At 39.6% G+C, this 12,523-nt stretch overlaps 2 protein-coding genes across 3 annotated transcripts; one reads left to right on the top strand and one right to left on the bottom strand.

Moving 5' to 3' along the window:
- The first annotated feature begins 1,113 nt into the window (after positions 1-1,113).
- zdhhc15b (zinc finger DHHC-type palmitoyltransferase 15b) lies at positions 1,114-6,197 on the top strand. The gene is made up of 11 exons (XM_049747017.2): positions 1,114-1,277; positions 1,652-1,678; positions 1,761-1,855; positions 1,925-2,045; positions 2,258-2,327; positions 2,488-2,520; positions 2,597-2,717; positions 2,796-2,928; positions 3,005-3,131; positions 3,228-3,343; positions 4,488-6,197. The coding sequence occupies exons 1-11, from the start codon at positions 1,160-1,162 to the stop codon at positions 4,556-4,558; spliced, it is 1,032 nt and encodes a 343-aa protein (XP_049602974.1). The 5' UTR covers positions 1,114-1,159; the 3' UTR covers positions 4,559-6,197.
- Positions 5,842-12,490, bottom strand: uprt (uracil phosphoribosyltransferase (FUR1) homolog (S. cerevisiae)). Of its 2 annotated transcripts, XM_049747261.2 has the most exons (9): positions 12,340-12,490; positions 11,990-12,250; positions 8,823-8,865; positions 8,676-8,745; positions 8,538-8,600; positions 8,265-8,426; positions 7,572-7,670; positions 6,553-6,640; positions 5,842-6,309 (listed from the first exon to the last, which is right to left on the bottom strand). In XM_049747261.2, the coding sequence occupies exons 2-9, from the start codon at positions 12,220-12,222 to the stop codon at positions 6,261-6,263; spliced, it is 807 nt and encodes a 268-aa protein (XP_049603218.1). In that variant the 5' UTR covers positions 12,223-12,250; positions 12,340-12,490; the 3' UTR covers positions 5,842-6,260. The 2 variants fall into 2 exon arrangements, with proteins under 2 accessions (XP_049603218.1, XP_049603225.1); XM_049747268.2 differs by having other exon boundaries at positions 5,842-6,640.
- Between the last annotated feature and the right edge of the window lie 33 nt (positions 12,491-12,523).

Raw genomic sequence — 12,523 nt, 5'->3', positions numbered from 1 at the left:
TGCTAGACACAATGGCTTTGTAGCGGAGTTTTTTTTTTTTTTACTGTGTCGACGGATGGATGCCTCCACTGTGCGGATCAGCCAGAGAGGAGCTGTCACCTCTCGGCAGCCGACATAGTCGCTTGAAGTGAGAGCAAGGCAGACAGCCAGAACGGGGTGGAGGGACGTTGTTACTTCTGGAGCTGGTGACAGATGATGTTGATTTAGAAAAATGTCATAATAGGCTCAGGAGTTTGATTCTTCTGAATCCCAGAAGTCTCTTTCATTACAATTTTTTTTTTTTTTTTTGGGGGTCTATACAACAGGAGAGAAGGTGGAATTAAAATGTGTCAAATAGAGAGTCATGATAAAAAGACTGTTATTGGAGATTGCTGCTACCGCATCAGACCATCGTTCCACAATTTTAGGAAAAAGGGAGTGGGAAATATTTTTTTCTTGAGAATATTGAAGTAAATGCATTTTTTTTGTCATATGCTCATACTGATATTTTTCCATAATTAGAGTCAATGTATATTTCACCTACAAGAAAATGTAATTTTACTGGATACCTTGATGTGTTTAAAGTTGATTCAACCCTAATCTTCCCCCTTTTTTTTTAATTGGTGTCAGGGGCATGTTTAGAGAATGTGGAAGGAAGCACACATCAGGCATGGAAAATACATTCAAGGGCAAAGATTCAAACCGAGAACCTCACAATTGTGAGGCAGACATGTTAACCACGAGCTTACTGTTTCGATGTAAAAATATTTATGTTAAGGAGGCTACGGTTTAATAACAGTCTTTTGGCGTCCTCTATTGGCGATTTTTAAAATTCGCTGTACTGTGCTTTCAATTTCACTCAAATGCATTTGTAAGTCAGACTAGACGAAAATTCGTTGATTTCGATTGAATTAAATTTTGTTGTTGTGATAAACCATTGGCGAAATTAGGAAGTGCTAAGTAAAGAGCCGAAATCTGTTGAGTTTTTTTTTAAAATTACAATCCACCAATGTACTGTTCTATAAATACTAAAAAATATATAAAGTAGAATAATCATTTTCTTTTTCATATTATTATTATTATTTTAAGTAAGCGAGAGTGTGCTGAATCGACGCTGCTACAGAAAATCCCTGGCAGGAAAGCTAATCGAGAGCAAAGTGAAGCAGCATTTCGATGGAGTATGGCGCTCTCCAGAGGTTTGAGATGCTGTCAAAGGGTTTTTTCGTGGATACCTGTGCTTATTATTGCCTCCGTGGTGCTGTGGTCGTATTACGCTTACGTATTTCAGCTATGTCTATGTGAGTATCTGAAAGAGGTTGTTCTTCTTAACCATTTATTTCCCCCTTTTTAAATCGTAAACATGACATGTTTGCCGCACAGGTCTGTTGACACATTTAAATGACAGAGCAGGAACTCGCAAACTACCCGGAAGTGTTTTGAATTTGAGCATTTGTGTCGTTAACGTTTTTGCTTTTTAATAAAAACCTTTAAGGCGGTTTTGCTTTCATCGCATAAAGGGTGGCCATTGTTATGCTTTGTTGTGTCAGGCTGTCATTCCTACGAATGTTGCTAGCCGTAAATGTCCATTCTGTGTAAAGATAAACTGCATTGTTGTATGAACAGGGCGCATGTTTTAAATATGCTAAATATTCTTCTTTTTTTGTTTCTGTAGTCACCCTGTCGAACACACTGGAAAAGGGTGAGTCTTGTTTTTGATGGGAGTTTTGCAATATCTAAAACAATCTATGGATGTGAACATGGTGTATTGTTTGTCTCTGCAGTAGCCTATTTGCTGGTATTCCATGTCTGCTTTGGTATGTTTTCCTGGACTTACTGGAAGTCCATCGTTACCCCTGCTGCATCCCCATGCAAGAAGGTATTCTCAAAATCTTATCATAAGAAATGTATTTTGAGATGCTAATGGGATTGCTTTTTTGCTTTCTAGTTTCAACTGTCTTACTCAGACAAGCAACGGTATGAGATGGAGGAGAGGCCGGATGTACAGAAAGAAATCCTGGTTGAGATTGCCAAAAAGCTGCCCATCTACACTCGAGCTCAGTCTGGAGGTAAACTTTCACTTAAGTTTTAATGAGATGCTATCCCACAAAGGCAGGTGGATTAGCGTCTTCTCGCATGATAGCAGATGCTCCCTAAAACAAACAGTATTAGCATCCCAAATGCAAAGCAGGCGCGCTGCGGACTCTCTTTCATTAGGGCTGATGGCTGAACAGGAAGCAAACGGCACGCTCAGCTCAAATGGCCTTCCTCTTGTGTCTAGCTATCAGGTTCTGCGACCGCTGCCAGGTGCTGAAGCCCGACCGCTGTCACCACTGCTCCGTTTGTGAAATGTAAGTCACGCTCAGCTACCCAGTATGTGCTCCTTTTTTCACTTGCGGGAATGGTAATCTTACAATGATAAAAAAGAGGTTGTCTTATTGGCTTCCACTCTATACAAATGAAGAGTAGCCTTAAGAATTGTAAATAATTGATCATATTTTCCATTTTTAGGTGTGTTTTGAAAATGGACCACCACTGCCCTTGGTAAGTATGATTTTCTTCTCCAGTCTCTTAAATAACTACTTTGTCCTCTTGACGTCCCAATGTGATTTTGCTTTAGGGTGAACAACTGTGTTGGCTTTTCCAACTACAAGTTTTTCCTGCTTTTCCTCTCCTATTCAATGCTGTACTGCATCTACATCGCAGCCACAGTCTGTCAGTATTTCGTCAAATTCTGGGTGGTAAGTGTTCAAAGTTGTATTGAGCAGTACGTTTGAACACCTGTGTGGCATTTATCGTTCTGTTACTCTCTTTCCCAGGGGGACTTGCCAAACGGGCCGGCAAAGTTCCACGTCCTTTTTCTCATGTTTGTGGCGCTCATGTTTTTTGTCAGTCTCTTGTTTCTCTTTAGTTATCATTGTTGGTTGGTGGCAAAAAATAGATCCACTTTAGGTATGGCACAAAAGGAAATCAAATGGTAAATATGCTTATCATATTTTGACTTTCATGTTCATTTCACCTTTCCCAGAGGCCTTTTCAGCTCCGGTCTTTGTCAATGGGCCGGACAGACATGGTTTCAATGTTGGCGTACGCAAAAATCTGCAGCAAGTATTTGGAAAAGACCGAAGACTGTGGTTCATCCCTGTTTTCACAAGGTGAATTTGATCTGGACACTATTGTGTGACTGCCTATTGTGATTTTTCTTTCTGTGTCTTATCCTGTTGTGACTTCTCTTTTTGTGTCTTGTTCAGTCAAGGGAACGGACATTACTTTCCTTTAAAGAATCGAAGTGAGTGTCAGAACCCCTTACTGGCAAACAAGGAGATGTGGGAGGAGTCAGATGATGCTTCTGAGGAAGGAAACTGGGGTGAGTCATTTGAATATTGGATGCTCAATTATTCCTACTTGATGTAATATATAAAATATCGCATTTGATTTTACGTGACCTTAAAAAGGAAGTCTGAACTTCTACCTTAAACGAGAAGATACCATGCAGATTGTTTTGAGGGAGGATGTCTTGCTTGCTTCTTTTGTAGTACAGTTCTGTACAATGCAAGGTTTTAAAGTTTATCCGATTCAAAATCTATTCGTCATGTGTCATTTGCTAGAAATAAAAAGTAGTCCAAAGTTCCAGTGTTGTGTATTTACAGCATATCCGTGTAATCTACTGATGAATAGAACAAATAGGTGGTTGGGAATGCATCACGTGACCACACATCTTTGCTGATGCACCCACATTATCAGCACATCCTCTTGTCTCGTCCAAGCAAACAATGTCCGTCCGTGACCTCTGAACTGACCAATGCAATTTGTGTTGTGTGTTGCGGAATGCAGTGAAAGTTCAACGCTTTATTAGGTTAATGCGGCAAGGTAGTAAACATAATTGAAGCCTCAGACACCAGATACAAAAAATTGTGGTTCGGATTGAAGTTGAGCAAATGAAAAGTGTCGCCTGTATCTTTAAAGATGATTTGCTAATGATTCAAGATTGTGAAGTGGCAAAACTGGAAAGCCATGGTTTCTGTACTTCCTCAAATCACAATGCGTTTGCGTTAACGTGACACGGTTTGACCTTTCTTTAAACCTCTGTCACCACAGAGAGGAGGCTGAGACATACAAAATGAATGTCGACAGCTGTTGTTTCCAAACATGACTTCATGGTACACTCAGTGGCGATGTTATCTGTCCTGCCGAGTGCCGAGCATTATGATCTTTCTCTGGTGTCATCAAGGTTTCCAAACCATTCCGCCTTCCCGTCCAACATTAAAATGAATACAGACAATGTGAAAATGACTATAGAGGCTGCGGTCACGTGACATTTATTCCAACGCTTCAGTAGCATTGTAATGGTTTTGGAATGGGAACCTGACTAGAGCAAGTCTGCTGATTGCTTGTGGGCAATGTCCTTAAACCAATATCGCCCTCTGGTGGCCACAGGCTACACGATTTGAAAAATTTCTAAACTCTTCAAAAGGAAACTCGTTTATATTTTCTCCCCCCTCCAATTTCAGTTGAGGATCAAGACCCTTCTGTCACCATAGAGATAGAGGACTTAGACAATGGACACTGGTGCAGAGGTTGAAGAGGAAGAGGAGGAGGAGGGGGAACGTGGGCTCTTAATGTAGATGTTCGCCAAGTACTCTGACATGGACCAAACTGCATTTGGATGTTATTTTCATCCTTTAAAGACAACGTGTAGAAGCAGGTGTATATCCTGGTGCATCCTGTTGCCGCACAACAATTAACGGCAATTCCGTGTGATTATTTGAACGGGTGGCTTTTGAAAAATCCAGTGTATTGTTTGCACCATCTACTTTGACCTCATGCTCACGTTTGCTTCTGGAGGCGCGGCTTCATTGACTGGAAATTCTAGCTAGCCCAGATAGCACATCTTATTTATTTCCTCTCACCTAACCGGATTTAACCTGCGCCTTACACATACTGTTTTTATGTCGTCTTGTCATTTTCCAAATGAATGTATCCAGCAGCCTGCTTTTCACTACAATGTGGTGTACATTTTAGGCAAAAATCTCCATCGTATACTTTGATAGTTTTCTATTAATTACCCTGTGTGTTTGGTGAAGTTGACAAAGAAAGGTGAGAATTTTCTCTCAAAATGTAAGAACTCTAAATAATAATGTGTATTCTGTTACACACTATTAGTTTTTGCCTGAGCTCAATTAGTTACCAAGTGCTGACGACATACCCACATTCCAAAAGCATGCATTTAGGGTTCTCGCATGAATGTGAATGGTCGGTCAGCTATGCAGCAAGCGCAACTTTGAATAGACCTATTCTTGGCCGAGTGCCCAGGCTTTCCCGCTTCAGCCGTGCTCTTCAGGCAGGTGTGTCTATGAGAAGTGACTGAAGTAGCGAACAATTAGCCTTAAGCTGCACCCATGTAAAAAGAATAGAAGTACAACTAAAAGCCCTAATATGAGGCAATTAGACATTCCATTCCCAATCTAACACTAAAGGGACAATTCTTTGACCCCATCAGACATCAGCAGGTCTAGCATAAAAAAAAAGTTCTAATAAAGGCATCCTCTCAAAGTAGAAAGCACTTTTTGTCCTCATGTACCTCTGAAAAACTGATGTTGTATACAAAAAACGTAGTATTAGGCACTAAATAGGAATTCAACTCACATATCGGCAATTGAGATTTTTTTTCTAATCCATAGGATATAAAATCGTTAATTGGCACAAGTGGTTTATAAGATAGCACAAAGGTTCTTGTTAAGGAGGAGAGGGTTCATCCAAAAGTGGATGGTGAGCAGGTCTCCTAAAAATGTGATGTTTGTATTGTTTTGTATCCATGTTCCTGAGGATTTTTACATATTTGATGCCAATGTTTGGAGACAAACACAATTTCTCATGACAGTTTATTGACAATGAAAGCAAAGCCTGACTGGAACGAAATTGTGTTTTTACTTCATTTTCATCACTCAAATCACACTTGGCTGACAAACACTTCTATGTCAAATGTTGTCTATGTTTAATGTAAGTGCATGTTGAAACCTTCAGAACAATGTGGATGTTTGTTATACGATGCTTTTTTTTTTATTGCTAAATTAACAATTGAGACATGGCTGCTGTGGGCAGCGCACATTTTGCTTCATTATGTGACATATTTGTAGCTAAATATATATATGTCAGTGACACACTGTATGTATCAGAAACCTGGATGTCTAACAATAAATAAAACACTTTTTTTTTTTTTTTTTTGACCAGTCTATTTTTTCAAAGCTCACGTGGAGGTCTTTGGCGTACTGTATGTGATTGTATCATTCCTCTTTGCCAGTAAACACCGTTCTTTTCCATTTGGTGGCCTTTCTGATAACAAATATAAATCTTTTATTAAATCACCACTTGCAACATGCAAAATAAAATGATCTCTATGGCTCTGCATTGTTTGTATCCATATGACAAATAGCGAAAAGAAATCAATAAAATAAATAGTTTATTTTAGTATTTGGCACAGCAATATTTTTTGTTGTTTGTTTAAAGAAAACTGACAAAAACAATTACAAACTTATGTTGCCCTGTTTGTCCTGGATTTAATCGGTGCCAAAGTACCTTTGCCCAAAATGTGTTGGTGCCACCGGGTGAACTTCTGTTGCCAGTATGGTGATGTCTGGGAACTCCTGGATTATCGATTTGGCCCCTAAATTATAAAGAAAAGAAATCATCTTTACATTTCATTCTTACTTGACCATTGTGGACTTTCATTTTTTTTCTTTAGTCCAATTTTAAATTGTGTCAGAAATGCATTATGAGCGAGCACATATTTTCACTTTATAATTTTTTATGTTGACATTCTATTGACTGTAGAGGGGGCTAGCACCTTATCTAAAGAAATCTTGCTACAAACTGGTCATTAATTTACAGTTTTTCTCCATTAGTTCGTGTCATTTCTTGTAACAGAAATCATTAAAACAGCATCACTTTACAACTCAGTCCGACAGTTCAGCGAAGCATCAAAAGGATGCTTGTCTGTTTCAAGGAGTGAGCTAACTCATTGTAGAAAAGAAAATATAATCAATTTCTTTGCTTGAGTATTTTTGTTTTGTTTGCAAAGTTCCTATTTTTTCCCCATCAATTTGGCTTTGAACTGAAGCACAAATCAACATCTATCCATTCCACAATAAAACCCTTTTTAAAAAGGCAACGGAGGGAGAAGGGTTTTACTGTGATTAAAAAAAATAAAAATTGTACATTCATGTACAAACAATCTGATATTGTTTATTGTAATGCAAATTCATTGTTTGCTTGTGTTTATTCAAGAAATGTGGGAATGTGACCTTGATAGAATAATCACATTGATCGCAATATTGAGGCAAAAATAAAATGGCAGATATACAGGACAGTATAGTGAAGGATTTCCTTCCACAAATCTTTGTCTTCTCATTGAATATAGTGAGAAATTTGATTTCAAAATAAGTGTTGTAGAAGACTAATCACCAGCTGCAGCCAGTGCCAGTCAAATAAAAGCAATGACACATCGGGAGGAGAAACGCAAGAGGGAGATTGAAGCCTGATTTGTTGGGTAAACAAAAGCAAATGGAAAATGAGCTGGTGCAGCTGTGCTGATGTACCGTGAGGTGTGGAGAAGAGGCTGAGGAGGATTATATGCCCGGGCTGGACCCCGTGCTCGATCAGCACCTTCACTGCTTCAATCACCGTGTTCCCAGTACCTGGCACGCACGCACGCGCGCACGCACACACACACACACACACAGAGTTTAAGGTGTATTACACACGGCACACTTCTGAAACTGCCCTCACTTAAAACTTGACATCTTAAGGATGAAGTGGATTGTTAAATCAGAGAGCAATATGAAAAGGTCTGCCAGAGTGTGATTGCTTATGTTATCTCAACAAGGTCTCCTTGTTGTGACCTGCACATCCAGCATGCGTTTGAAAATTCTGCCATTAAAATAAACCTCCAACCTGACAGGGTCAACAGCATATATTTTTTCCTCATTTGTGTGCAGGTTGGGAAATGCAAAAGAAAAGATACATTTTTCTGGCTCACATTATGCTGTGCTGCAGCTTGGTGGGCATCACCGAGGCAGAGTATAATTTCTTCGACGAGAGCTATAATTATCAGACCAGGGTGAGTGGCGCCTGAGTGATGTGGAAATGGAGACTTGGCGGTAAAGGTCGATGCGACGTCTCCAAATGCAATATATACATAAAAAATGCAGACCTCCTATGTGCGCTCCTGTTGGGAAATTGAAATGCAGCCGAGAATTGTGTGTGTGCGCGTTGCGTGTGTGCTGACTCACTGAGGATGGGATACATGAGCAGCACTTTTCTTCTGTAAATATCCGGTGGGAACTTGGCATAGTAGACCTTGGCTCTTTGGGTTTCCTCATCACTTTGGATGAGGATTTTGCCGATGCGAATGGAGCGGCAGCAGTCCCGCAGCCCTTGCTCCATAGCCTCACCTGATGCACGGAACACACTCCAGAACATTTGAAATTGAAATCCAAATAATTTTCTCACTCACAGATCACAGATGGTACACAAGTGTGTTCACTTTCTCCAAATTGACTCACCACTCCTCATAATGCTGACACCGCAGTTGCCTCTCTCAAATTTGACTCCTTCGTATTTATATCCTGAAGACAGACACGTCAGGAATGAATGTACTGTGAAATGAAATGGGATGGATGTCGACTTTGGCAGCTGCTCACCTGTTGGTGTTGTCACAGTACACTCGGAGTAAGGTAGTTGATTCAGGCCTTCTTCTACCACAAGTCTAATCTGTTGAACAACACACTATTAGTTGATTTGATATAATGAAAACGGATATACATGTTGTTGGTACTGTATGATCCTACCAGTCGATCAGCACAGAACACAAAATCCCCTCTGCTGGTCGTCCTACAAACACAAGAAAAAAAAAAGTCCCATCTAGATGATTCTTCTTTTAGTTGTATTGGCTATTGAGATGTGAAAATAACGATTTCCGAATAGATCAAAGTTGGTGTTATGCAAAAGTCAATGTGGAAATTATAAAGTAATTACCGTATTTTCCGGACTATAAATCGCTCCGGAATATAAGTCGCACAAGCCATAAAATGCCCCAAAAAGCGAAAAAAACATATATAAGTCGCTCCGGAGTATAAGTCGCATTTTGGGGGGCAATTCATTCGACAAAATCCCACACCAAAAACAGTTATGAACTAGCAACAACAGGCTAAACGATAGCAACAACAGGCTAAACAATAGGTATGCTAACGTGACAAACACAAACAAAGAGCTGAGAACGGGCCTGACGTAACATATAGAGTGATTAAGGACAACTATTACATGAATAACATGTTTATAAAACCATCGGTGTCACTCCAATTCATTAAATCTATCGATTGTTCTTTGTCAACAATGGGTGCGCGCGGCTGAGGGCGCTTGCACTTCAAAATATTCCACAGGCTCATAACGATAAACTATATTTCAAATAACTATAATATAAGCCAATAAGATTAGCAAACCATCCGTGTACTTTAAATCCATTAAATCCATCGATCAAATTCCTCGTCCTTTGTCAACATCGCCGCGCGTGCGCCCTGACGTCAGCCTTGTCTTTATTCCACAGATCTAGTATATAACTATATTGTAGCGTTAACAAAGTACAAGGATAGACGTGGGTTTGGTAAACGGCTCTTTATTAAACAAAACAAACTTCCAAGCGTGTGGCGGCGTGGACTTCCAGACACGAGAGCTCCATGGCATAGGACCGGGCGTGCGTAATGGCCATGTCCGAGCCCCATGCACCATTCGCGGACAGCCACTCGGCCGAGCGCCGGCCCCCGACTCAGTAGAGTAGGACCGGGCGTGCGTAAAAGCCAAATCCTTAATTCCTTCAAAATCTTTGTCCTCCGTGTCACTTAGAAATGATCACCGCTAATGATGCCGATAGTCCTTACGTGGGTACGTTTGTCCTTTATGTAAACAACCGCCGTGCCGTGCTGTGCCACTGACGTCACTTGAAATAGTAATCCATTGGTACATCACGGTTCTCCAAACTTTCTTTCTGCTGCTTGATTACTGTTTTCAGCTGCATATTTTACAACTTGAAGTTTCTAACCTGCAAAATATGAGTTTCTTTTTGGTGCCATTTTTCTTAAGCCCACCCAGTTGATGAGTCACGGCCAACGGTGAAATTTAGAGCGCCCTCATCCAGTTTCGTCTGAAAATATAATTTTTTTCAGATGTAGTTTTTTGTTTTGTTTATTTGGTTGTTTTATCAAAGTCAAAGTCTGCTTTATTGTCGATTTTTTTTCATATACCAAGACACACAAAGAGATTGAAATTACGTTCCCACTATCCCTTGGTGAGATAGTACACATATGCATACAAGCAACACAAAAAAAAAACAAGAAGGCACAAACAATGAATAAATAAGAGTGTTGAATAAATGATAAACAAATAATAATAAATAATAATAAATATAAGAGGAGCAAAAATGGAGCAAGTGTACATACAGCAGACAGTGGACTTGGATATGGCGCTTTAAAGTGTTAATTGCTTTATTTGATGTTTTCTCTATTTTTTATGTTTTGAATATGTTCAAGATAAAGATAGTGGTCAACTATACTTGTAAGTAAGTGATGTCTTAATGATCAAGTAAAAATTTGTGAAAAAAAACATATAAGTCGCTCCTGAGTATAAGTCGCCCCCCCCTGAAACTATGGGGAAAAAAAAGCGACTTATAGTCCGGAAATTACGGTAGTAGAGTGGATTAGTTAAATGGGGTGCGTATATTTTCCAACCACTTGAATCAAAAGCAGTGTAATTTATCACTCATTTAGCCTGATGGTCAATTGATTTGAGCATTTTGAATCTGTCAGGACATGTCAGTTGAAGGTGGGAAACATACAAGGCCCACGAGCATTTGTTCTGACCTACCATGTGATTCTAAAAAAATAAAAACAAAGATCTAGGACCGTTACTAAAATCCCCCACGACTGCTCATAATATATAATAAAAAATTGTTCCCATCTTTTTTACCTCAAATTTCACATGGCCCTTTGAGAACTTTATAAATGCCACCTAACAAGAGAAATGTTCCCAATATTTACTTTTTTGCCCAAATAAAATATTCAAGTAGGCTTTCAGTATATTATACTGATGCTGGGGTTTCCAGACATCGGCAGCCAGGAAATTATAAAATAAAAAATAGTGTTTCTGGGTATAGGATAGGCTTCTCTCATTCAAAATACAATGGTAGCACTTGATTGGAGAAGGTAGACATTAACCATAATTTTCAATCCTTATAAAGTTGGTGGAGGAGAATGTCAGCTTATTAAAAAACAACAACTAATATATACTGGTGATTACTTGAGCATAGGTGCCATAGTAACCCTTACAAACTGTTCATTTTCCATGAGGACATATCAATCGTATTTTGTGTGTTGTTCAGTAACATTCTCTTGATTGTTGTTTATATCAAGTTTTAAACTATGGCCGTTTTCAATGTGTATTAATATTCTGTGTGACATTAACAAAGTTAATTCTTAACAGTGTTGTGGAGAAAAGGGAAAAATGTACTTTTATTTCCTGTATTGTAGGCATTGCACTTTTTTTGTAGGTGCAAAGGCACACCCTGACCTCTGTTTGACACTAGAGAAAAGTACATACCAAACACAGGGAACTTCCTTAAGGGAAATGTGTGACAATATTAGAACTGGGATGGGTCATGATCACACACTTAGTGTGCTCTTAATTAAAGCACTTTAATGTTTTCTTTGAATGGTAATTTTTATGGAAGAGATATCTTTGCACTTGAATCACAGTATGTGGTTATTTTGTTGTTTGCGTCAAACCCCTTTGTTGTTGGCTCAGGATAGAGGATATTTTATTCATATTGGAAAATGTATGATCAAACATGAAATATACAGTATTAAGAAGACACATTTGCAAGTATATACGTGGGATGAAAATTGATTCTTTATAAATTTGGTGGAGGGGAATGGTGAATTGATATAATAACAAAGCAGTGACTCACTTGTCTCTTATAATAGTCTGTAATTCTCGTATCTGGTCATTGAGAGGAAGTAGTTTGAGTTGGGGTCCCGGTGAATCCTGGTTTACGGGCTGCCTGCTGCTGGCATCACCTGCCTCGTGAATGGCCAACACGGCGGCCACATTGCCGCTGGTGTTGGTGGCAAAGCGCACTTGCTTCATTGGGTGCTCCTGGCCGGTGTTTACATTGCTCATTTGCTGATTGTGGCATGGCATCCTGAGTGAGGGGGCGGGCAGCGGTTCTCTAGCAAAAAAGGATCAAAGTTGGGCCGGCGACCGCCTCATTAACCAGCCGTTCAACAAAGAGCAAAGCGGCCAGACAACGTGTTTTACCTTTAGCCGCGCGGCTCGTGTTTTCGAAAAGAGAAATTCCCAAATTAATCCAACTGTCGCATCCGGCCACACTTCAGCGACACATTCAAGAACGTTTAAACCATAAACCACGTCGTTTAAAAAGTCAGATTTGTCCTGCGTTAATGTTTAAAATCACGGTGTGTAGCAATAACACGCCTGCTAG

Source organism: Syngnathus scovelli, chromosome 1, assembly GCF_024217435.2.
Source record: "Syngnathus scovelli strain Florida chromosome 1, RoL_Ssco_1.2, whole genome shotgun sequence".
Taxonomy (NCBI): domain Eukaryota; kingdom Metazoa; phylum Chordata; class Actinopteri; order Syngnathiformes; family Syngnathidae; genus Syngnathus; species Syngnathus scovelli.
The sequence above is the reverse complement of the archived record's forward strand: the minus strand, read 5'-3'. Positions and strand labels throughout refer to the sequence as shown.